The sequence below is a fragment of the Ochotona princeps genome, chromosome 22 (genome assembly GCF_030435755.1).
Source record: "Ochotona princeps isolate mOchPri1 chromosome 22, mOchPri1.hap1, whole genome shotgun sequence".
NCBI classification, from domain to species: domain Eukaryota; kingdom Metazoa; phylum Chordata; class Mammalia; order Lagomorpha; family Ochotonidae; genus Ochotona; species Ochotona princeps.
This window is the reverse complement of record NC_080853.1, coordinates 36,731,680-36,753,638: the sequence shown is the minus strand read 5'-3', so window position 1 is coordinate 36,753,638 and position 21,959 is coordinate 36,731,680. Positions and strand designations below refer to the sequence as shown.

At 49.5% G+C, this 21,959-nt stretch overlaps 1 protein-coding gene across 2 annotated transcripts; it reads left to right on the top strand.

The window, feature by feature from the left end:
• The first annotated feature begins 470 nt into the window (after window positions 1-470).
• On the top strand, window positions 471-20,427 carry GINS1 (GINS complex subunit 1). Of its 2 annotated transcripts, none has more exons than XM_058679473.1 (7): window positions 471-596; window positions 8,520-8,584; window positions 10,160-10,258; window positions 10,889-10,979; window positions 14,180-14,296; window positions 17,109-17,183; window positions 20,095-20,427. In XM_058679473.1, the coding sequence occupies exons 1-7, from the start codon at window positions 522-524 to the stop codon at window positions 20,161-20,163; spliced, it is 591 nt and encodes a 196-aa protein (XP_058535456.1). In that variant the 5' UTR covers window positions 471-521; the 3' UTR covers window positions 20,164-20,427. The 2 variants fall into 2 exon arrangements, with proteins under 2 accessions (XP_058535456.1, XP_058535457.1); XM_058679474.1 differs by lacking the exon at window positions 471-596 and adding an exon at window positions 655-747.
• Window positions 20,428-21,959: the final 1,532 nt, after the last annotated feature.

Below are 21,959 nucleotides of genomic sequence, written 5' to 3'. Positions count from 1 at the left end.
CAGGTGCCCGTCCAGCTGCCCTGCCTGTGGCCTGGGAAAGCAGTCGAGAACGGCCCAAAGTTTTGGGACCCAGCACCCGCGTGGGAGACCTGGAGGAAGCCCCTGACTCCTTAAATCTTAAAAAAAAAAAAAGGAATGGAAGCAAGTTGAAAAGGACGTTGCGGGGGCATGGGTTCGTAGCCTGCCAGCAGCCAGGGGAGCAGAGAATGGCTCACCTGGCGAGGGGCAGAGTCCCCGGCGTCCCCCTTCCCTTGTGCCAAACCCCGGCGTCCCCGTTCCCCTCCGCCAGTCCCCGGCGTCCCCCTCCCCCTCAGCCCGACGCAGTCCGGCGGAAGGACGCAGGCCGGCTGGTCTGCGCACGCGGCTGCGCGCGGGGACAACTGTTCCCGGCCGGCCGCCGTAGCGGGGCTCCCATTGGCCGGGCCTCTGGCGCCAAGGCTCGAGGCGGCGCGGGACCGCTGAGGCGGCGTCCGTTGGCGCGGCCGCGGTGCTTGCGGGGCCGGCGCGCCGAGCGAGCCGCCATGTACTGCGAAAAGGCCTTGGAGTTGGTCCGCGAGCTGCACCGCGCCCCTGAGGGGCAGCTGCCGGCCTTCAACGTGAGCGAGAGGAGACGGGGAGCGGGGTCTCGCCTCGGGGGGGTTGGCGGCCCCTAACGCTGTTCCCTCTCGTCCCGGGTCGGCTCCTGCTCGGCCGGCGAGAGGGAAGAGGACGCGTCGGTGCTTGGGTGGCCCGGGCCGCGTTAGCCAGGTGTGGTACCGGGAGTGCGGCCGGGGGGCGGCCGACCAGGGGGACGGCTGGGGGGCCGTGGTGTCGTGGCGTTGGTGGCACCCCGGGTATCCAGTTGCGGGCTTGGGAGCCGGGCGGCCGGCTGGGGTGACTGCCCGGGGGTCAGTCCAGTGGAGCTGCTGGCCGGGGTGCTGGGGGGCGTGGCGTTGGCGAGACACCCCGGTATGCAGGTGCTGTGTCTCGGGGAGCCGGGCGGCCAGCCAGGGGTGGCTTTGGGGCCTCCAGGTGCAGGTGGCTGCCGCCCTGTAGCCCGAGGGACGCGTCCACTCACTGGTCAGGGTCTCAGTGCCTGGCAGCCTCGGTCAGTCGACATCTCCGTCCGGTCCTGGCTGTTGTTGGCCACATTCCTCTGCTACCTGCTTCTTTCCTTCCCTCCAGCTGTACCTGCAAGGGTGAGGGAGCGTGAGGGTGTCGCCGAGTTAGGAGTGCCAGAGGCGCTTGCATGGGCCTCCTCCTCCCTCTGTTATAGGGTAGTCGCCTTGTGGGTGCCGGGCAGCACAGGAGTGGGTGGTCCTGAGGAGGGGCACCCAAGAAGAGGGGCCGCCCTGCCCCAGAAGGAAGCCAAGGCCCTAGAGAAGTGTGGCACTCCAGCAGCAGGGACAAAGCAGGGTGTGTGGGTTAGCAGCCTGGAAGCGTTTTGGGCGTCACCCACAAAGCATCTTGGAAGCTGCAGAGTAACTCAAGACAGACCATCTTTATAAAGAAAACATCTTCTTTTGGCTCATGACCTCTGAGGGCTTGGAGGCCAGGATCTGGCAAGCCGTGTTGGTTTGGTGTCTGGATAGCAGGAGTCAGGGTCAGCAGGAATCAGTTTTGGGGGCCTAGCCCTGAAGAGCTGGTTCAGTCTGAGCATGTCCTGAGGAGCTCGCCTTCATTGTCTTTTTTTTTTTAATGATTTATTTTATTGTTATTGGGAAGTCAGATATACAGAGAGGAGGAGAGACAGAGAGGAAGATCTTCCATCGAGTGATTCACTCCCCAACTGCCAGTAATGACCAGAGCTGAGCTGATCTGAAGCTAGGAGCCAGGAGCTTCTTCCGGGTGCAGGGTCCCAATGCATTGGGCCGTCCTCGACTGCTTTCCCAGGCCACAAGCAGGAAGCTGGATGGGAAGTGGAGCAGCCGGGATTAGAACCGGTGCCCATTTGGGATCCCATCGCATGCAAGGCAAGGACTTTAGCCACTAGGCTACTGCACTCGGCCCCTTCATTAATTTTTTTTTTAAGATTTTTATTTTTTTTTTATTACAAAGTCAGATATACAGAGAGGAGGAGAGACAGAGAGGAAGATCCTCTGTCCGATGATTCACTCCCCAAGTGAGCCGCAATGGCCGATGTACGCCGATCTGAAGCTGGGAACCTGGAACCCCCTCCAAGTCTCCCACGCGGGTGCAGGGTCCCAGTGCATTGGGCCGTCCTCGACTGCTTTCCCAGGCCACAAGCAGGGAGCTGGATGGGAAGTGGAGCTGCTGGGACTAGAACCGGCACCCATATGGGATCCCAGGCGTGCAAGGCAAGGACCTTATCCACCACGCCATTGCGCTGGGCCCAAAAATGTTCCTTCCCTTTTGTGCTTTTTAAAAACATTCTATTATTATTGTAAGACAGAGTTAGATAGATTGATCTTTTTATCCTTTGGTTTACCCTGAAATAGCTGCTACTGTTATTTTCAGAAGATTTAAAGAAGAAGGCTGCAGTGTAGTGTAAGGTCAGTGTGAAATGTTGGGATGGATGCAAGGTGTTTAGGGTCCTTACTGGGATTGGAGAGCTAGAAACTTGTGAGGTCATGTTACAAGTGACGAAATGAACCAGGGATACAGAGCCGCGTGTCCAGATAGATGCTGGCCAAGTGAGCCTTGAAATGTGACTTTCAGTTTAACTATTTATTTATTTTTAGTTTAACTATTTATTTTTAGTTTAACAATTTCGTTCTAGTTTTCTATAAATAAAAACAATGAGACTGGCATTGCAGTATGGCTGGTTACCCACTGCCTACAATACTAGCATCCCATTGGGCTGCTGCTACAAATGGCTGTGCCAGGTCGGCCCAGCTCCTTGTTGATGTGTCTGGGAAAGCCGCAAAAGGTGGCATGTCGGTCCCTGAGCTCACGTGGGTGACCTGGAAGAAGCTCCTGGTTCTTGTTTTCTGTCTGGTTGGCCCAGACCTGGCTGTTGAGCTTGTTTTGGGGAGTGAGCCATTGTATGGAAGACTTTCTCTCTGTTTATCTCTGTATCTCCCCTCCCCCCCAAACTACCTCTGCTGTTCAAATAAAGTGAATCTTTTAAAAAACTAGATTGGGAAAAGCAGATGTGATCTGCCGTCTGACAGATACATTATATGTCATTCATTCTAGGAGGCGGTGTTCTCTTTTTTTTTTTTTTTCTTTAATATATTGTATTGTTGTTGACAATGTTAATTACGGTTTAAAAAAAAAAAAGGTTCGGGTGTATAGCGAAGTGGGTAATACTACCATGTCCATTTGCTTCCATCATATATCCCAGGTAAAGGGGGACATTGAGGGAGAAACTCCACCCGGTTTCCCGCCCACCCCAAGACCCAGATGTGGGGCATGCTCTGAGATATTTGCTCAGGTGGTTTTAATAGTTCTCCAATTATGAATTGCTAACAGTTTCGCTCGATGAGGTTGTCCACTGATTGATATGGTCCATCATAAAGTCTCCGTTTGCCCCATGTTTCGCTGCCAACATATAGCTGAGATGAATGATTGACCTGTCCTGTCTTCTGTCTTTTCTTGGCTAGAGTTCTGAGTCCAGCAGTTCAATTGGGGAGATCTCCAAAGAAACTTTGAGGTATTCCCAGACTAGATTCTTGTATGTTCTAGCAAGCACAGGGCCCGGCACAGTCCATCACCCCGATCAGCTGGTGGTTGCAATTGCTGGGTTGGTTCTGTTTTCAGTCCCGAGTTGCACTGGAACCAATGGGTGTTGCAGTCTAGTCTGGTTCTACCCAGCCCTTACATCAAGCAGTGGGAGCTGCAGCCTAGTCGGGGCGACCCACAATAACCCCCACCAGGCCCGCCCCCTACCCTGGTTTGCCAGTATGTGTAGCAGTAGACCAGTCTGTCCCCCCTCCCATTTGGCTCTTGTACTTGTCACTGGGTATTAAAGGTTAGTTCCATCTAACCAACTCAACCATCCAGCCCTCACGGATGTTGTTGAGTGCCTCTCTGTCTAGCCATCCCAGCCCCCGTCCTAATTTCCATACCCTCCCACGGGAGCAGTGACCCAAGAAGGGGGAACCCACTATTTCCCTTCCAGGTCTCTCTCAGTCCCGGTTTATGCATGCTTTAGGTGGTTCTGTGGTTTGACTTGACAGAATTAGTCCCCAGTGCCAGCTGATGCTGCGGCTAAGCCCAAACATCCCTCACCCACTCTAATTTATGCTTGCACCAGCAGGAATAATCAGCCCAGCCTGGCTTTTCCCTGATCTAGTCCACATGCAGTGCACACAGGTGTTGCAGCCTTACTTAGTCTGGTCTGTCCCCATCCCAGCCCAAGCTCTCCAGTGGGAGTAGCTGTCTGGCGAGGGGAGCAGCCCCTTAATCCGTTTGCCAGCTCTGCCCCTCCCTTCCTGGATCTCACGTGTGCTGGTTGAGTGCTGCATTCAAATCCAGTGGGCAACCTTGCCCTGGCATTCCATAATGTGTACTGGTTTTGTCGCAACCAAACCCAGCTCAACCCACACTCTGTTTTGGTGATCGGATTTGCCAGTGGATGACATGAACTGATTCAGCCTGGTCTGCCCCTGACCCATGCCGAATGTGTGCCAGTGGGAAACTTTCCATGGCCTATTCTGGGCTGTTTCCTATCATGCTTCTTGCGCTAACCTGCAGGGACTGTGTCCTGCCAGAGGAGTTGCTCAGGCTCCTCCATCAGAACCCCTCCCAATGCCAGATTTTGCGCATACCAGGGGGTCCTTGAGCCAACCCTACTCAGTTCACCTCCTGTCCTAGCAGGAACAGTGGCTTTTCCTGGCTTGCTTTCACCCCGTTCTGGTTCTTGTTGTTGGATGTTTCAGCCCAGCCACAGCTTGTCCATACCCACGTACAGCTCACACATGGCTTAGTAGGGGGTTGAGACCCAGCCTAGTCAGTCCCATGTCTACCTGGTTCTCCATGACACCAGATGGTGTTGGGGTCTGAACTGGCCTGGTGCATCCAATCCCAGCCCACACTAGTGCCTCGGGTGACTACGACTGTTTCCTAGATAGAACGCAGCCCCCATTCCAGCACACGCGCCCCTTGGTGGGAACCTCAACCCAGTTAGGGTGTCCCCTTACCTCCCCATTTGGGCCTGTTCCTAGCCGTAAATCGTGCACCTGCCCGTGGTTGCTCTGAGGACCAGTAGGTGCAAGAGCCTAGCTTGGTATGACCTGTGCTCAATGCTGGTTTCTGGTTTTGCTTGTAGGCTAAGGTTTGCTTAGTCCTGCCCAGTACATTATGTTCCATTACCAATTTTATGGCTCAGCATTGTTAAGTGATTAGAAGTTCTTCAAAGGAAGAGTTACTGGCATTGGGAATCTTTAGGATTGACTCAGATCCCAGAAACAGTGTGGTCAGCCTGGAGCTACCTAAGCAACGATTCAGACAACCAATAACCCAGAGCTCCCCGGCCGGGTGGCCAGCAGGCACAGCCTGGCACCAAATGGCGCACTGGCCGCCCAGGCCCAGCTCTCCATGAGCACATGGTGGCTGGGATCAGGATCTGAGCAAGACGCTCCCTCCTGCAGCCCCCAGTAGCCTCGCAGCTGCTGAAGTTTCGGTGTTCTCTTTCCAAGTGAGTTTTTAAAAAGTTATTGAATGTGTATTTCCTAGCAGATGCCCCTGTCTGCTGGCCCCATCTGATGGCTCTCACATGAGCGGCAGGCCACGTGCTCGGGCCTCACGTGCCTCCTTAGCAGGTGGCTGGAGCCTGGCACTAAGCTCAGAATGGACAGAACGCGCCTGTCCCTGCAGCTCTGCATCTCTAGGCAGCAAATGGCTGCCTCTTCAAGGACGTCAGAGAAGGTGACTGGAGAAGCTCTAGGCTTTTTTATTAGTGCAATACAAACCAAACGATGTTTGCTTTGACGTTTAACATTTTCAGACAAAAATTTTTAAAGATTTTATTTATTTTTTCTGGAAAGGCAGATATATATAGAGGAGGAGAGACAGACGAAGGTATTACATCTGATAACTCACTCCCTAAGTGGCCTCAGTGGCCAGAGCTGAGCTGATCTGAAGCCAAGAGCCAGAAGCCTCTTCCAGGTCTCCCACACAGGTGCAGGTTCCCAAGGCTTTGGGCCTTCCTCCACTGCTTTCCCAGGACACAAGTAGGGAGCTGAATGGGAAGTGGAGCTGCCCGGATTAGAACCGGTGCCCATATGGGATCTTTAAAAAAAATAAATAAATCGTCAAAAAATATTCATTCCCCCCCTTTTTTTAAAGATTTATTTATTTTTTTTATTACAAAGTCAGATTTACAGAGAGGGAGAGACAGAGAGGAAGATCTCTTCCGTCCAGTGGTTCACTCTCCAAGTGAGCCGCAACAACTGAAGCTGAGCCAATCTGAAGCCAGGAGCCTGGAGCTTCTTCCAGGTCTCCCATGTGGGTACAGGGTCCCAAGGCTTTGCGCCGTCCTCGACTGCTTTCGCAGGCCACAGTCAAGGAGCTGGATGGGAAGTAGAGCAGCTGGGATTAGAACCGGCGTGCATATGAGACCCCAGGCGTGCAAGGTGAGGACCTTAACCACTATGCTATCACACTGGGCCCCAAAAATGTTCATTCCCTTTTGTGCTTTTTTTTTTTTTTTTTTAAGATTTTATTATTATTGGAAAGCCGGATATACAGAGAGGAGGAGAGACAGAGAGGAAGATCTTCCATCCGATGTTTCACTCCCCAAGTGAGCCGCAACGGGCCGGTGCTGTGCCGATCCGAAGCCAAAACCAGGAACCTCTTCCGGGTCTCCCACATGGGTGCAGGGTCCCAAGGCTTTGGGCCATCCTCAACTGCTTTCCCAGGCCACAAGCAGGGAGCTGGATGGGAAGTGGAGCTGCCGGGATTAGAACCGGCGCCCATATGGGATCCCGGGGCTTTCAAGGCGAGGACTTTAGCCGCTAGGCCACGCCGCCGGGCCCCTTTTGTGCTTTTTTTTAAAAAAAATTATTATTGTAAGACAGAGTTAGATAGTTAGGTGGGGCTTTCCCCTTTGTTTCTCCCCTGACCCCAGGTACAGGGAAAAAATGATAATATTAGTGTGGAAACAATGGTGTTACCCACTTTCACCCTGTAGCCCTTGACCCTTTGTACCCTAATCAACTAAGTAAGATTATTAAAAAATAATTAAAAAAAAGACAGAGTTAGATAGATTGATCTTTTATCCTTTGGTTTACCCTGAAATAGCTGCTACTGCTGTGGCTGGAACAGGCTTCAGCCAGGAGCCAGGGACCTCACCTCTGTCTCCCATATGGGTGCAGACGCCCAAGGACGTGGGCTGTCCTAGGCTGCTTTCCCAGGTGATTTCCAGGGACCTGGATCTGAAGTGGGGCGGCTGGTCCTTGAACTGGTGCCCACACGGATGGCCAACACTATTAGCTTACAATGCCGCCTCCCCCTATAGAAAATATACGTAATACAATGTTTTCCATTGTAATTGCTGGATGTATGCCTCAGTGGCTTTATTTATTTTCCCCTTGCAACATCATCACTGTTTATTTCCAAAACGTTTTCATCACACCAGACAGAAACTCTGCCACTATAAGCTGTAGTCCTCCCTTCACTGCTTCCGGTTGCCCCCTCTTATTCTCTTATCTCTCTGAATTTGCTGGGCAGATACTTCAGATAAATTGATTCTTTTTTTTTTTTTAAGATTTATTTGTTTTTATTGGAAAGTCACATATATAGAGAGGAGAAGAGACAGAGAGGAAGATCTTCCTTCTGATAGTTCAAACCCCAGGCGGCCACAGCGGCTAGAGCTGCGCGGATCTGAAGCCAGGAACCAGGAGCTTCTTCCAGGTCTCCCACGCGGGTGCAGGGTCCCAAGGCTTTGGGCCGTCCTCGACTGCTTTCCCAGGCCACAAGCAGGGAGCTGGATGGGAAGTGGAGCTGCCAGGATATGAACTGGTGCCCATGTGGGGTCCTGGAGCGTGCAAGGTAAGGGCTTTAGCTGCTGTGCTATCGCGCTGGGCCCTAAATTGCTGCTGCTGCTGCTGCTGCTTTTTTTTTTCTTAAGATTTATTTATTTTTATTGGAAAAGCGGATATACAGAGAGGAGGAGAAACAGAGAGGAAGATCTTCCATCTGATGATTCACTCCCCAAGTGGCTGCAATGGCCCAAGCTGAGCCAATGAGGAGCTAAGAGCTTCTTCTAGGTCTCCCACACGGATGCAGGGTCCCAAGGCTTTGGGCTGTCCCCGACTGCTTTCCTAGGACACAAGCAGGGAGCTGGATGAGAAGTGGAGCTGCTGGGATTAGAACCTGCAACCATATGGGATTCCTGCGTGTGCAAGGCGAGGATTCTAACCACTACACTATTGCGCCAGGCCCCCTAATTTGCTTCTTAAAATAATTATCCTGTTGTGTTTGATGTGTTCCACTTAGCCTGATGTTTTCAACATTCATCAGTTCTTTGATACTTCACCCCTTGTGTCTGAATGACAAGATTTAATGAATGTGTTTCAGTGTTAATTATATGCTTATATCTATCTTTTTTTTAATAATATGCTTATATGTTTCAGGAGGATGGAATCAGACAAGTTCTGGAAGAGATGAAGATTTTGTATGAACAAAACCAGTCTGATGTGTAAGTTATAGTAAGAATAATGTTTTTTTTTATATTTTTAATTTTTTATTAAAGATTTTATTTGTTTTTATTACAAAGTCAGATATCCACAGAGGAGGAGAGACAGAGAGGAAGATTTTCCGTCCGATGTTTCACTCCCCAAGTGAGCCGCAACGGTCCGATGTGTGCCAATCCGAAGCCAGGATCCAGGAACCTCTTCCTGGTCTCCCACGCAGCTGCAGGTTCCCAAGGCTTTGGGCCGTCCTCGACTGCTTTCCCAGGCCACAAGCAGGGAGCTGGATGGGAAGTGGAGTTGCTGGGATTAGAACTGGCGCCCATATGGGACCACTGGGCATTCAAGGCGAGGACTTTAGCCGCTAGGCTACGCTGCCGGGCCCAAGAATAATATTTTAAAACCATTTAAGAAATAAGATATTGAAATCAGTTCAGTAATATGATTTTTTTTAAAACTGTGTCTACTCAGCTCCAGTCATGGGCACATTAGTGTGGTCTAGAAGGGTTTGCTGATGAACTCTGTATCTGTTGGATTTAACAGTGTTTTACATGTGGTAGGTGTTCCAGTGAATACTTGTTTGACTGTTATGGTTTGGAGGAAGTTAAAGCCTATCTGAAAGACATGAGATATGAACAAATACAAAAAGTGACGTGGATTGTGGGAGGAAAGCAGTGTAGGCAGAGGGGATGGTGCATGCAAAGGCCCTATGTCATGAAGGGGGCACGGTACTCAGTAAGTCAGAGACCAGTGTGACGGAGCTTGGCAAGTGGCAGAAGGACCTCGGGTGTGGGGCAGCTGGTGTCATGTCAGTGTCTTTAAAAATCAACCTGACTGGGCCTGGTGCAATAGCCTAGTGGCTCAAGTCCTCAGCTTGTAAGCGCCAGGATCCCATATGGGTGCCAGTTCCAATCCTGACAGCCCCACTTCCCATCCAACTCCCTGCTTGTGGCCTGGGAAAGCACTGGAGGGCGGCCCAAAGCCTTGGGTTTCTGCACCTACGTGGGAGACCTGGAAGAAGCTCCTGGCTCCTGGCTTCGGATTGGCTCAACTCGGGCCATTGTGGCCTCTTGGGGAATGAATTAACGGATGGAATATCTTCCTGTGTCTCCTCCTCTCTGTATGTCTGACATTGCAATAAATATAAATAAATCTTAAAGAAAAACATCTTGGCTTCTGTGTGCGTGGCAGAGTGGAGGAGAGTCAGGGAGAGCTAGGGGTCCACGTGGTGCTGGGTGGGGCCTGAGGACTTGAGCCGTGTCCTGCTGTCCTCCCCACTCAGCCACAGCCGGGAAGCTGATTGGAGCTGGAGCAGCTGGCACACGGAGCAGTGCTCACACAGGGTGCTGGGTGCCACAGGAGGAAGCCCAGCGTGCTAAGCCACAGTGCTGGCCCCGGCTTCTCATCTTCTGATGTTAGTAAAATCCTTGATGTGGAGGTATTTATTCTCTGCTTATGTTTGCTTATGTTAACTGCTAACCATAATTTGATAAAAATATATAAATTGGCTTTGGAATTTTCACTTACACTCAGATGTACTGTTTTGTTGTTGTTGTTGTTTTTTAAATAAATGCTCCTCACAGGACTGAAGCAAAGTCAGGTGGCCGAAGTGATTTGATCCCAACCATCAAATTTCGACACTGCTGTTTGTTAAGAAATAGACGTTGCACGCTAGCCTACTTGTAAGTGTCCTTGGTTTGATTTGGGGTGGCAAGGAGAAGTGGAGGGTTTTCAACTGTTGGTTCCCAGTTCAGCTGTTCAAATGGGTAATGGAAGGGTTGCGTTGTCTTTGTAACAGTCTTTTTTCTGGAGGAAAAACATTTGGATAAGATAGCATTGTTGGGAAAGTAAGGTGTGTCAAATAATAGCATGTACCACATGGACCCATCACATCCCACAGAGTTAGCAGTTTCGTGGTCACGGTGTTTCCTCCCGTAGAGCGAACAGTCGTTCAGGGTTTACCATGTTTCATCCCGTAGAGTGGAGTTTCATGGGTCACCATTTTTACTGCATTGTGTTTTGTTTTACAGCCATCATGGCACTTCACCACCAGATCCTTTGGTGTATTTAGTAGTTTGTTATTTCTTCAAGAAATGAGTCCTTTGCGTCTGCATCCTTTTTCTGTTGGGACGGCTGACCTGGAGGCCAGTGCAGAGGAAGCTGTTGGCTTTGCTGGCTTTCTGGCGTCAGTTCAGTCCCCATGTGCTCCTTCTCTCACTTGGTCAGCTTGCGTGAGGAGTCTGGCCTCGCCATCAGAACAGCTGTCTTATCCCCTCTCTTCCCACACCCTCTGACATGTGTCAACATCCTAGGTATGACCGGTTGCTTCGGATCAGGGCGCTCAGGTGGGAGTACGGCAGCGTCTTGCCAAACACCCTGCGGTTTCACATGTCATCTGAAGAAGTAAGTTAGTGTTGTGACACTGTTCTGTAATAATATTTAGTGGCATTTCTCTTTGTTTTTGGTGTGTCTTTCAACAGTTTGTGCCCATGTTTGTTTATTATGTACTGTGATGGGAAATATGCGGTTAGATTCTAAATGCTATGTGGAATACTATTGTTGATGGATAGTCTCATGTACGCGTGGTCACCTGTTAGTGGGATTAAAGGTGTTTCATTTGGGGATTTCTATGAAACGTGTATATACAGATGCTTCTGTAATCAACAGTACAAATTCATGTTTATAATGAAGTCTGTGTGTAGTCACTGAATCAGGTGATTGCAGAGAAGTCACGTGGCTCAGAAGTGTTCAAGGCGAGGACCTTAAACATTACGCTATCGTGCCGACCCAGCAGTGGTGTTTTAATGTTGATGGAGCTTATGTTGAAAAAGCTTATGTATTAAAGTTTCCTAGGTGTGGTAACAGGGAACTGGATAAGTGGAGCCGCCAGGACTTGAACTGGTGCCCTGTGAGATGCTGGCACTGCAGGGGATGGCTTAAGCAACTGTGCCACGGTATTGCCCCTACTTCATTGCTTTTTTTTTTTTAAGATTTATTTATTTTAATTGGAAAGCCAGATTCACAGAGAGAAGGAAAGACAGAGAGGAAAGATTTTTTCCGTCTGCTGATTCAGTCCCCAGTGGCTGGAGTTGAGCTGATCCGAAGCGTGGAGCTTCCTCCAGGTCTCCCACATGGATGCAGAGTCTCATGGCTGTGGACTGTACCCAGCTGCTTCCCGGGCCACAAGTGGGGAGCTGGATGGGAATCAGGGCTGCTGGGATTAGAACCAACGTCCATATGGGATCCTGGTGTGTGCAAGGCAAGGACTTTAGCCATTAGGCTACTGTGCTGGGTCCCACCTCATCACTTTTTAAGATATTTGGCCACCTAAGAGCATGCCTGAACACTGCAGTTTAATATTGGTTATTATTGAGTTTTATGTATATGGATTCCTAGAGTTCTTTTGTCAAAAATCTATTTCACTAAGCTTCGTATTTTTGAGATTCTATTCTGTGGATGTAGTTGTGATGTTAGTATCCCAGTTTAGATATAGGCTGTAATTTATCATTGATATTGATTTCACCTTAAACTTTCTTTTAGAAAGTTTTATTTATTTTCTTTTTTTTGGAAGAAAGAAATTGAGGGTAGGGATCCTTACTTTGCTCCCCACAGCTAGAGCTGGGCTGTGCTGGAGCCAGGAGCCTAGAGCTGGGCTGTGCTGGAACCAGGAGCCTAGAGTTGGGCTGTACCAGAGCCAGCAGCCTAGAGTTGGGCTGTACCAGAGCCAGAAGCCTAGAGCTGGGCTGTGTTGGAGCCAGGAGCCTAGAGTTGGGCTGTGCTGGAGCCAGGAGCCTAGAGTTGGGCTGTGCCAGAACCAGGAGCCTAGAGCTGGGCTGTGTTGGAGCCAGGAGCCTAGAGCTGGGCTGTGTTGGAGCCAGGAGCCTAGAGTTGGGCTGTGCCAGAGCCAGGAGCCTAGAGCTGGGCTGTGCCGGAGCCTAGAGCCTAGAGCTGGGCTATGCTGGAGCCAGGAGCCAGGAGCCTAGAGCTCAGTTTGCATCTCCCACAGGAGAGGCAGTGACTCATGTCCTGGAGCCGTCACTGGCTGCCTTCAGGGGTGCAGTAGCAGGAATGTGGGGCTCGGAGTGGAGCTGGACTTGAACCTAAGCATGCTGATATCGGATATGGCCTCCCAAGTTGCCTCCTCGTCACTGCACTGAATGACTACCTCGGGTCTAGGGGTTTAACTTCAAGGCTGTTAACATGTGAGGCTGCCTTATGTTGCTTTGGAGGGTGTTGAGCAATCCCTCTGGGCTCTCATTAAAGCAGCTCTTCCTGTGCCCCGTGTGTGACAGCCAGAATGTCTCCAGGCAGCAGATGTACTCAGGAAAGTGAAGTCGGTTTGGTCTCCAGAGGGTGTATATTGTTAGTACGTTGTGCCCAGTGATTTTCCAAGGGCCGTATCCTTCACACTCCCGCCAGCCATGTGATGGCCCTTGCCCAACACGTGCATTTGCCAGTCTTTCAAACTTCCCTTGGCATCTGGTGGTTTCTCATTTTGGTTTTACTTTCCCGTGATCAGTGGTCCTAAGCATGCTTCTCTGTTGATGATTTGCATATCTTTTTTTCTAAATGCCTGTTCAAGTCTAATTTTTTAGCACATTTTTTCTAGTCAGCAACTGGTGCACATTTGAGTCTTGTTCTTATCCTCGATAGCGTGTTCCTAACCAGATACTGAAATCCCAAACCTGGTGAGCAGTGATGTGACATCTGGAAGGTTTGGGTTTCAGAGCATATCCCAGTCTGAAACTCCAGGGAGGGGAATGGTGCGTTCTCAAGCATATCCAGCCTTTCTGCCCTTTGTCAATTATATACGTACATTTTGCACCTTTATGGCATCTTGTAAGAAACAAAGTTATAGGTAGGTTATTATTATTAATGTGGCCAGTCTAATTTTTCCCTGTGTGGTGAGGATGTTTGTTTTGTTTTGGACCCAATTGGAGAAATCATTGTCTGCCCTAACATTACTAAGGTAATTTTCCAGGGTAAGCTTAGGGAAGGCATATCCAGAATCGTAAATCTGGCACTGCCAAGGCAGTGGGGTGGGACTCGAGGTTTGGTGAGTCTGTGGCAGTCCACCGAGGATGTTATGGATATCCCGGTGGCTCCTCACCCCGTGTTAGTGCTGCACCTCACCTTGTATAGATTTACAGTGTTGGATTGTCTTATGGGTAATGGAGGAGTCAAGGTTCATTTTGAATGTTGATGTTGAGGTGATACCATTTATGAAATGCTGTTCCTGTTCCCAGTGCTGTCTGTGCAGCCAGCCACCTTTGTCACTCTGGAGAGCTCAGGTTCCTGTGAGGTTCGGGCAGGGACACTTTCTGTTCTGTTAGTCTGTAGCTGAAGTCTATACTTTTGTGCTAGTTTTATTTTCATGATCTGTTTCCTTAGGGTAATGCTTAGTAAGTCAGGTTGTAAACTCTGTGAGAGTAGAGATTTTTGGTCCATTCTGTTGAGTGTACAGATCAGTGCCTAGATCCTGCGAGTCCCTAATGATCGCAAAAATGGTGCATATTGACATAGGTGCTGGTTTTGAAAGGCTGAGTGTATAGTTTGCATACAACTTAATTTAACTTTGTCCAATCCCATCTTGTTGTTTACAGACAGAGTGGTTTAGTCATTATAAAAAATCCCTTGCTACTTACATGAGAACTCTGGGAGGAGATGAAGGCCTGGACATCACGCAGGACATGAAGCCTCCAAAAAGCTTATATATTGAAGTAGGTGTATTCTTCAAAAGTGGATTTTTTCCCTTTGTTTTTAGGATCTATTTATTTTTCTTGAAAGAGAAAGGAGGAAGGGAGCTCTTCCATCTGCTGGTTCATGACCCAAATGACTGCCGTGGCCAGAGCTGAGCCAGTCCCGAACTGGGAGCTTCTTCTGGACCTCCCGTCAGAGTGTAGGGCCCAGGGACGTGAACCAACCTCTGTTGTTTCCCAGGCCAAACACAGGGAGCACCCAGTGTGAGCCAGTGCCCGCGTGGGATGCCAGAGCCACAGGCCTGCTCCACCACTGTGCCTCCCTGGGTTTTCTTTAGTACTTGGTGGTTGCTACCTTTGAGCTCAGATGAGGGTGTTAATAGATATATATTGGCTTCTGAAAACACGGGGAGCACCAACCAAAGCCGAAATTGATGATTATAGTAGGGTGGTAACAGTAGATTACAACAGGTAAAGTTTTATGAGTATACCTATTTTAGGAATGTTGTGTTTTAGACTCTGTAAGTATTTTACCTATTATCAAACTAAGATTAAACATAAATGGTAACCAGTCTTAAATTTTTAAAAGATTATTTAATTTTATTTGAGAGGCAAAAATATTTTAACAGGGAGAAGACCAAGAAGGTCTTCCATCCATGGTTCAATCTTAAAATGGCCGCAGTGGCCAGAGTTGATCTGAATCTGGGAGCCAGTGGCTTCCGCCAGGTCTCCCACGGGTTGCAACATTCCAGGGCCACATCAGAGAGCTCAGCTGGAAGTAAGGCAGCCGGGACACACACGGCACCCAAGTGAGATGCTGTAGCAGTGCTGCAGGAGACACAGAGAAAGATCTCCCATCCACTAGTTCATTCCCCAAATGGTAGCAATGGCCAGAGCTGAGCTGATCTGAACCAGGAGCCAGAAGCTTCTTTGTGGTTTCCCATGTGGTTGCAGGGTCTCAAGGCTTTGGGCCGTCCTCGACTGCTTTCCCAGGCCACAAGCAGGGAGCTGGATGGGAAGTGGAGCTGCCGGGCTTAGAACTGGCGGCCATATGGGATCCTGGCGTGTTTAAGGCAAGGACCTTAGCCACTAGGCCACAGCGCCAGGCCCAAAAGTTTCGAATATTAAGTCCCCCTACAACTATAGGCTCTACAACCCCATAAACAATCCAACAATAATTAAAGCATATCTCTATGATATTAATTAAAGCCAAAAAATTATAGAAGTGGCTAAACAGATATATTTTCTATGCTCCAAAGAATTGCAAGGACAGGCTAACCTTTAAGGTCACAGTAACTCTATTTATTGCCATAGCAGTTCAGCTTATTAGTTTGTAGGATTCTTATTAAGCCGTCTCCCAGAAGGCGTGCTACATGTCTGGGCCAGATTCCGGGACAGTAGGTAGGCACACAGTAAGGTGTCCAGAAACAGCATGGGCTTAGTTGTACTCCTGTGTGCAGTTAAAGGCCCACTCACCAGGACATTATCAGTAGTATTAACTCCCAAGTTCACATCAGTTATAAAAACCATCTCTCGGGGCAAACAACAATGCCTCAATGGATTACAGAATTCTTAGCGGGGTGGTTGAGTGTCCATGCAAAGGGGGTGAGACTGTGTCAAGGTGGTTGGAGAGACATCTGCCAGGCCCTGCCATACAGCTGGAAACTCCTCACGGCCTTGCCAACAGGGGAGCTGGTCTCTCCACACGTTTGTGTCACCCACACTCACTGCATATAGAGGCACACATTCTCATACACACACACTTTCTCTCCCCTCGCTCCCCCTCCACTCTCCCTCTCTCCCCTCTCCTTTTCAAATAAATAAATCTAAAAATTGTTTTCGGTGTAACCTTTTAGAACCCCTGCCTTTCAGAGAGCTCTGCAGTCATTGGGATTGGCTTTTTGTGTAGAATGTAGGTAGGTGTCAGATTTCATTTTGTATGAGGATATTTATTGAAAACTTTCTCAGGTTGGCACGAAGGCTCAACTGGCTAATCCTCCCCCTGCAAATGCTGGCATCTCATGTAGATGCCAGTTCGTGTCCCAGCTACTCACTTTCCATCCAGGTTCCTGATTATGGCCTAGGAAAATAGCACAGGATAGCCCAAAAAACCTTGGGACCCTGCACCCACATGGGAGACCCAGAAGAAGCGCTTAGCTCCTGGCTTCAGATTGGCGCAGCTCGGGCTATTACGGCTACTTTGGGAGTGAGCAGGAGGACAGAAGAGCTTTCTTTGTCTCTGCTTCTCTCTGTTGGTCTTTTTTTTTTTTTTTTTATTGCAAAGTCATATATATAGAGAGGAGAGACAGAGAGGAAGATATTCCATCCAATGATTCACTCCCAAAGTGACCACAATGGTCGGAGCTGCGCCGATCCAAAGCCAGAAGCCAGGACCTTCTTCCGGGTCTCCCACATGGGTCCATAATCCCAAGGCTTTGAGCCATCCTCTGTTGCTTTCCCAGGCCACAGGCAGGGAGCTGAATGGGAAATGGAGCAGCCAGGATACGAACCAGCAGCCATATGGGATGCTGTTTGAAGGTGGAAGATGAGCCTGTTGTTCTGTGGCACCATTGGCTGTTGTCCCTCCTTGTCAGATGGGACGGATGGAGCATTCAAGTTCCCCAGGAGCAGCCAGCCTGAGGAAGCAAGGAGGGTGAGAAGGGATGGTTGGAGCATTCGAGGACCCCAGGAGCAGCCAGCCTGAGGGCACAGGGAAGGGCAAGACGGAGTGCTGGACCGGCACCGAGCAGGTGTTTGCTGAATGCTGTCTTTGTTTCGGCTCCTGCATATGTGTATTGCATAATTTAGATAAAGCATCTGTTTTTCCTTTCAGGTGCGGTGTCTAAAAGACTATGGAGAATTTGAAATCGATGATGGCACTTCGGTCTTACTGAAAAAAAATAGCCAGGTATTTCTTCTGTCTTCAGATATTCTTCAGTTTTTAAGAGGATTGATAGCGCAACTGTTAGGAACAGTAGCAAAAGAAGTAGTACCTTGTAATAATCATTTGTATCTTAGACATTAAGTGTAATAGACTCTCTGTTAGGTGGTTTTTCCACATGCTAACACTAGAAGCAAATGTTGTACGGTCAGGAAATGCTGATTTGCTGGGTAGTTCTTACATTGCACACTAACCGTTGTCTAGGGGAATTACCATGATGGCCCATGCTTTAGTTAAGTGGCAGATCATCATTTGGGGATGTTAAACTACTGGGGTTACCTTTTTTTCTTCGAATTCCAATTTATCAACAAAAGTTGCCAAGCTTTAATTTTAAGCCTGTACTTCACTTTTAAATCCTATTTCTCTATCTCCCACATCAACCCGTAGTAAGTCTTGACTGCTCCGTTTCCAATCCAGCTCCTTGCCACTGTGCCTGAAAGAGAGCCTACACCAGAGACCCTGGCTTCTGTGATCTTTGGAAAGTGAATCGGTAGATTTATTATCTCTGTCTCTGTTTCTCTACCTTGCCTTCCAAATAAATAAATAAATAAATAAATCTTTTTTTTTTCCCCTACGGAATTTTTCAACATACCAGAATTTAGCAGGGAAAGACAGAAATTTGGAAACTATAACTTAAGCTAATTTTTTTTTTTTAAAATAAAGAATCTCAGTGTATTTATTGTTTCCTTAGAAATGTTCAGATTCATACTAGGTGAAGTCCTCTTAGCTAAATTTATTTTTTATGCTCTTCAGGTTTTCTGAGGACACAGTGTAGGGAGAAAAATGAGCCAGTAAAAGCCGCCTTGCTGCAGAGCATTGGTGTCCAGTTGACACATCCCCGTGTGGGCTTTGTTCATGAGGGGTAGCCCCGGAGCACTGCAGGCCCAACAATCATTGGGCTGATTTCCCTAACGCAGATAAGCTGGCATCTTTGGAGTTCTCAGTAGTTTGCAAAAATGAAGGTTGGATTTTTTTCCCCAATATTTATTTCTTATTGGAAAGTCAGAGATAGATAGATGGAGGAGAGACAGAATGGAAGGTTTTTCATCTGCTGGTTCATTCCCCAAGTGGCAGCAATGGCTGGAGCCGAGTCAGTCTGCAGCCAGGAGCTGGGAGCCTCTTCTGGGTCTCCCATGTGGGTGCAGGTTCCTAAGGTCTTGGGCTGTCCTTGACTGCTTTCCCAGGCTACAAGCAGGGAGCTGGATGGGAAGCAGAGCAGCCAGGACATGAACTTCCGCTGATATGGAATCCCTGCGTGTGCAAGGTGAGGACTTTAGCCACGAGGTTACCACGCTGGGTTCGATTTTTTTTTTTTTTTTGAAGATTTTATTGTTATTGGAAAGCCAGATATACAGAGAGGAGGAGAGACAGAGAGGAAGATCTTCCATCTGATGTTTCACTCCCCAAGTGAGCCGCAACGGGCCGGTACGCGCCAATCCGATGCCGGGACCAGGAACCTCTTCTGGGTCTCCCACATGGGTGCAGGGTTCCAAAGCCTTGGGCCATCCTCAACTGCTTTCCCAGGCCACAAACAGGGAGCTGGATGGGAAGTGGAGCTGCCGGGATTAGAACCGGCGCCCATATGGGATCCCGGGTGTTGAAGGTGAGGACTTTAACTGCTAGGCCACGCCGCCGGGCCCCAATTTCTTTTTTTAAAGATTTATTTTATTTTTATTGGAAAGTCAGAAATACAGAGAGGAGGAGTGACAGAGATGATGATCTTCCGTCTGTTCATTGACTCCCCAAGCGGCCCCAATGGCTGGAGCTGCACTGATCTTAAGCTAGGAGCCAGGAGCCTCTTCTGGGTCTCCCACGGGGGTACAGGGTCCCAAGGCTTCGGGCTGTCCTCGACTGCTTTCCCAGGACACAAGCAGGGAGCTGGATGGGGAAGTAGAGCCGTCAAGACGTTAACTGGCATTCATATAAGTTCCTGGCATGTGCAAGGCGAGGACTTTAGCCGCTCGGCTACAGCACCAGGCCCAGGGTTTGATATTTTAAAAACAGATTTTGAGGATGCCCTCAACTCTGGTTAAGGTAGAGATGTCACGCCTGTGTGCCCTCACAGGAGTCGGAGATTAGTGCATCGCAAGTAGCTGAGTTCTCTGAGGGGACTCTCACAGGAAGCTCAGCTCACAGAAGCGAAGCATCACTTCACACTGCTTGCTGTGCTCTCCCGCACGTGCTGTGGCGGCTCTGGCAACACTGCCCTGAGCCTGGGCCTGCCCTGCCTCTCGGCTCAGTGTGGACCTCGTGATGCTTAGAACCCGGTCGCGAAGTGGCCCGCCTAGCTTCAGGTTCAACAGTGGAGACTCTAAGTTATAGCCAGTTCAAGTTGGTATTAAGGGGCTTCCAAAATGATCACATTTCGGATTGTTTATAGAAGTGATATAGATCATTTGTGTAATATGAACCACTAAAAAGGAAACATTTGGTAACCATAATTCTTTCTGTACATTTGTCAGTATGCCAGGCATCTTTTATTTTAGTCCAGAAATGAGAGTTGCTTTTCCTTTTTTTTTTTTTAATAAATGTAAATATTTTTGAGCAGCGGAGAGGCAGGGCGAGCTCACGTGGAGGGCTAGACCAGGGCCGAGGCCTGGGCCTGGGCTCTAGACCCACGGCTCCGCTTGAGCAGAGTGTGAGAGCAGAGGCTGTGGTGAACTGAGACGCGCATCCCAGGGAGGGAGTCTAGTTAATGTGGCAAACGAGGAAATCAGAATTCAGTCCCACCGTAAGGGGCATCGGTTCCAGTGGGTTACAACGGCAAACACTAAGTGTAGCTTGGCTGTGGCAGTGGAAGGAATACATAACCGTTCACTACTGCAGAAGTAATTTAGAATTCTCCAGTCCTTTCTTACTCTCTTTCTTCTTCCCTCAGCACTTTCTACCCCGGGGGAAGTGTGAGCAGTTGATCAGACAAGGAGTTCTGGAGCATGTCCTGTCTTGAGCGGGAGTGTCTGGTGTCCTCCCACTGTTGTGAGCATGCCCTGGGGCCACTGGGACCACTGCCGAGAGTGCCTGAAGCCCACCTGCCCTGTGTCCTTGGGGCATGGTTCACTAGGACAGCCAGGAGGACTTGGACAAGACCCCATTGTTTGCTGTTAAGGATCTGTTTTCTGTGTTGTAGGTCATTGTTGCTACCTTTTTTTGTAATACACTATACTGTAGTCCTGACATTCTGTTTAAAATAAAAATAAAACACTGTTCCATGTGGAGTGTCTGTGTGTGTAGGAAGAAGGCAGCTCTGTGCGTGTATGGTTGTCTGTGTGCTGTGTGTGCCCCAGACAGCTGGCTGGCCTCTGTGGCTCAGGTCACAGGGCAGGTGGCAGTGTGCCCTGCACTGGCTTTTGAGTGTTGAAAGCTTGGGCGTACTGACTTGACGTCTCTTCGGGAGGGAAGCAGGGAAGGCTGTGATGATTTTACTCATTTGCAGCAGTGGTGGCTAGTTTGGCGAGTGCTTGGCTACGAGCTTGGTGGTTGGCACTGGCTCAAAAGGGCCTGGAAGCCTGGGGCCAGAGAAGGAACATGGGTGGTTTCCCTGAGGTTCCCACTAACTGAAGAGTCCCAGAAGGGGTGGTGGTGGCAGCCTTTCTGTGTGCTGGGCTCTGCTGTAGAGCTGGAGGGGCACACACAGCCTTGCCTGTGCTCCGTGGTTTCCCACCGCTCCTCCAGGCCGGTTCCCACTAACTGAAGAGTCCCAGAAGGGGGGGTGGTGGCAGCCTTTCTGTGTGCTGGGCTCTGCTGTAGAGCTGGAGGGGCACACACAGCCTTGCCTGTGCTCCGTGGTTTCCCACCGCTCCTCCAGGCCGGTTCCCACTAACTGAAGAGTCCCAGAAGGGGGGGTGGTGGCAGCCTTTCTGTGTGCTGGGCTCTGCTGTAGAGCTGGAGGGGCACACACAGCCTTGCCTGTGCTCCGTGGTTTCCCACTGCTCCTCCAGGCCGTCCTGTGGCCACATGATCTGGAATATGTTCAAGCCTTAAGAGCCAGATAAGCCAGTTCCTAACCCATACTGTGTTCAGTTTAAATCTTACAAGTGTGTTTCCCCATGGTCAGTCAGATCAGTTGTTGAAAACCATGCTTGAAAAGCATACTTTACTTTTTAAATGACAATTTTATTTTATTTTTTCCTAAAAATTTTTTTGAAAGATTTGTTTATTTTTTATTACAAAGTCAGATATACAGAGAGGAGGAGAGACAAAGAGGAAGATCTTCCGTCCAATGAATCACTCCCCAAGTGACCACAACGGCCGGTGCTGTGCTGATCCGAAGCCAAAACCAGGATCCAGGAACCTCCAGGTCTCCCACATGAGTGCAGGATCCCAAAGCACTGGGCCATCCTTGACTGCTTTCCCAGGCCACAAGCAGGGAGCTGGATGGGAAGTGGAGCAGCCGGGATTAGAACCGTCGCACCAGCGTAGCCTAGTGGCCTTGCACGCCTGGGATCCCATATGGGCGATGGTGAATTCCAGAAATGCCTTGAGAAAGCCAGGGGCAATGCAAAGTAATCTGCCCTCCTTAGTCAGCAGTAGATCACACAGGATCTCATGATGAAGGGCCCTCGTTCTGGCCCAGCAGTGCAGTGCTGTGCTTCTTGGAGATCCCAGGCATCTCATGATTCGTGATCCTACAGGATACCGTGCGTTGTGTCATGACAAAGCCAAGCTCTCGGGTCACCCCTCTGGGAACTGCACAGATGTCAAATTCCCTGGAATGAGCAGCAGATCAGGCTCAACAGCCCAGCC

Bases quoted from the DNA above. Each gene is read 5' to 3' on its own strand.
- GINS1 (XM_058679473.1), top strand. From the start codon at position 522: ATGTACTGCGAAAAGGCCTTGGAGTTGGTCCGCGAGCTGCACCGCGCC. The intron at 597-8,519 runs GTGAGCGAGAGG...TATATGTTTCAG, and splicing joins GGCAGCTGCCGGCCTTCAAC to GAGGATGGAATCAGACAAGT. The intron at 10,259-10,888 runs GTAAGTGTCCTT...TCAACATCCTAG, and splicing joins CGTTGCACGCTAGCCTACTT to GTATGACCGGTTGCTTCGGA.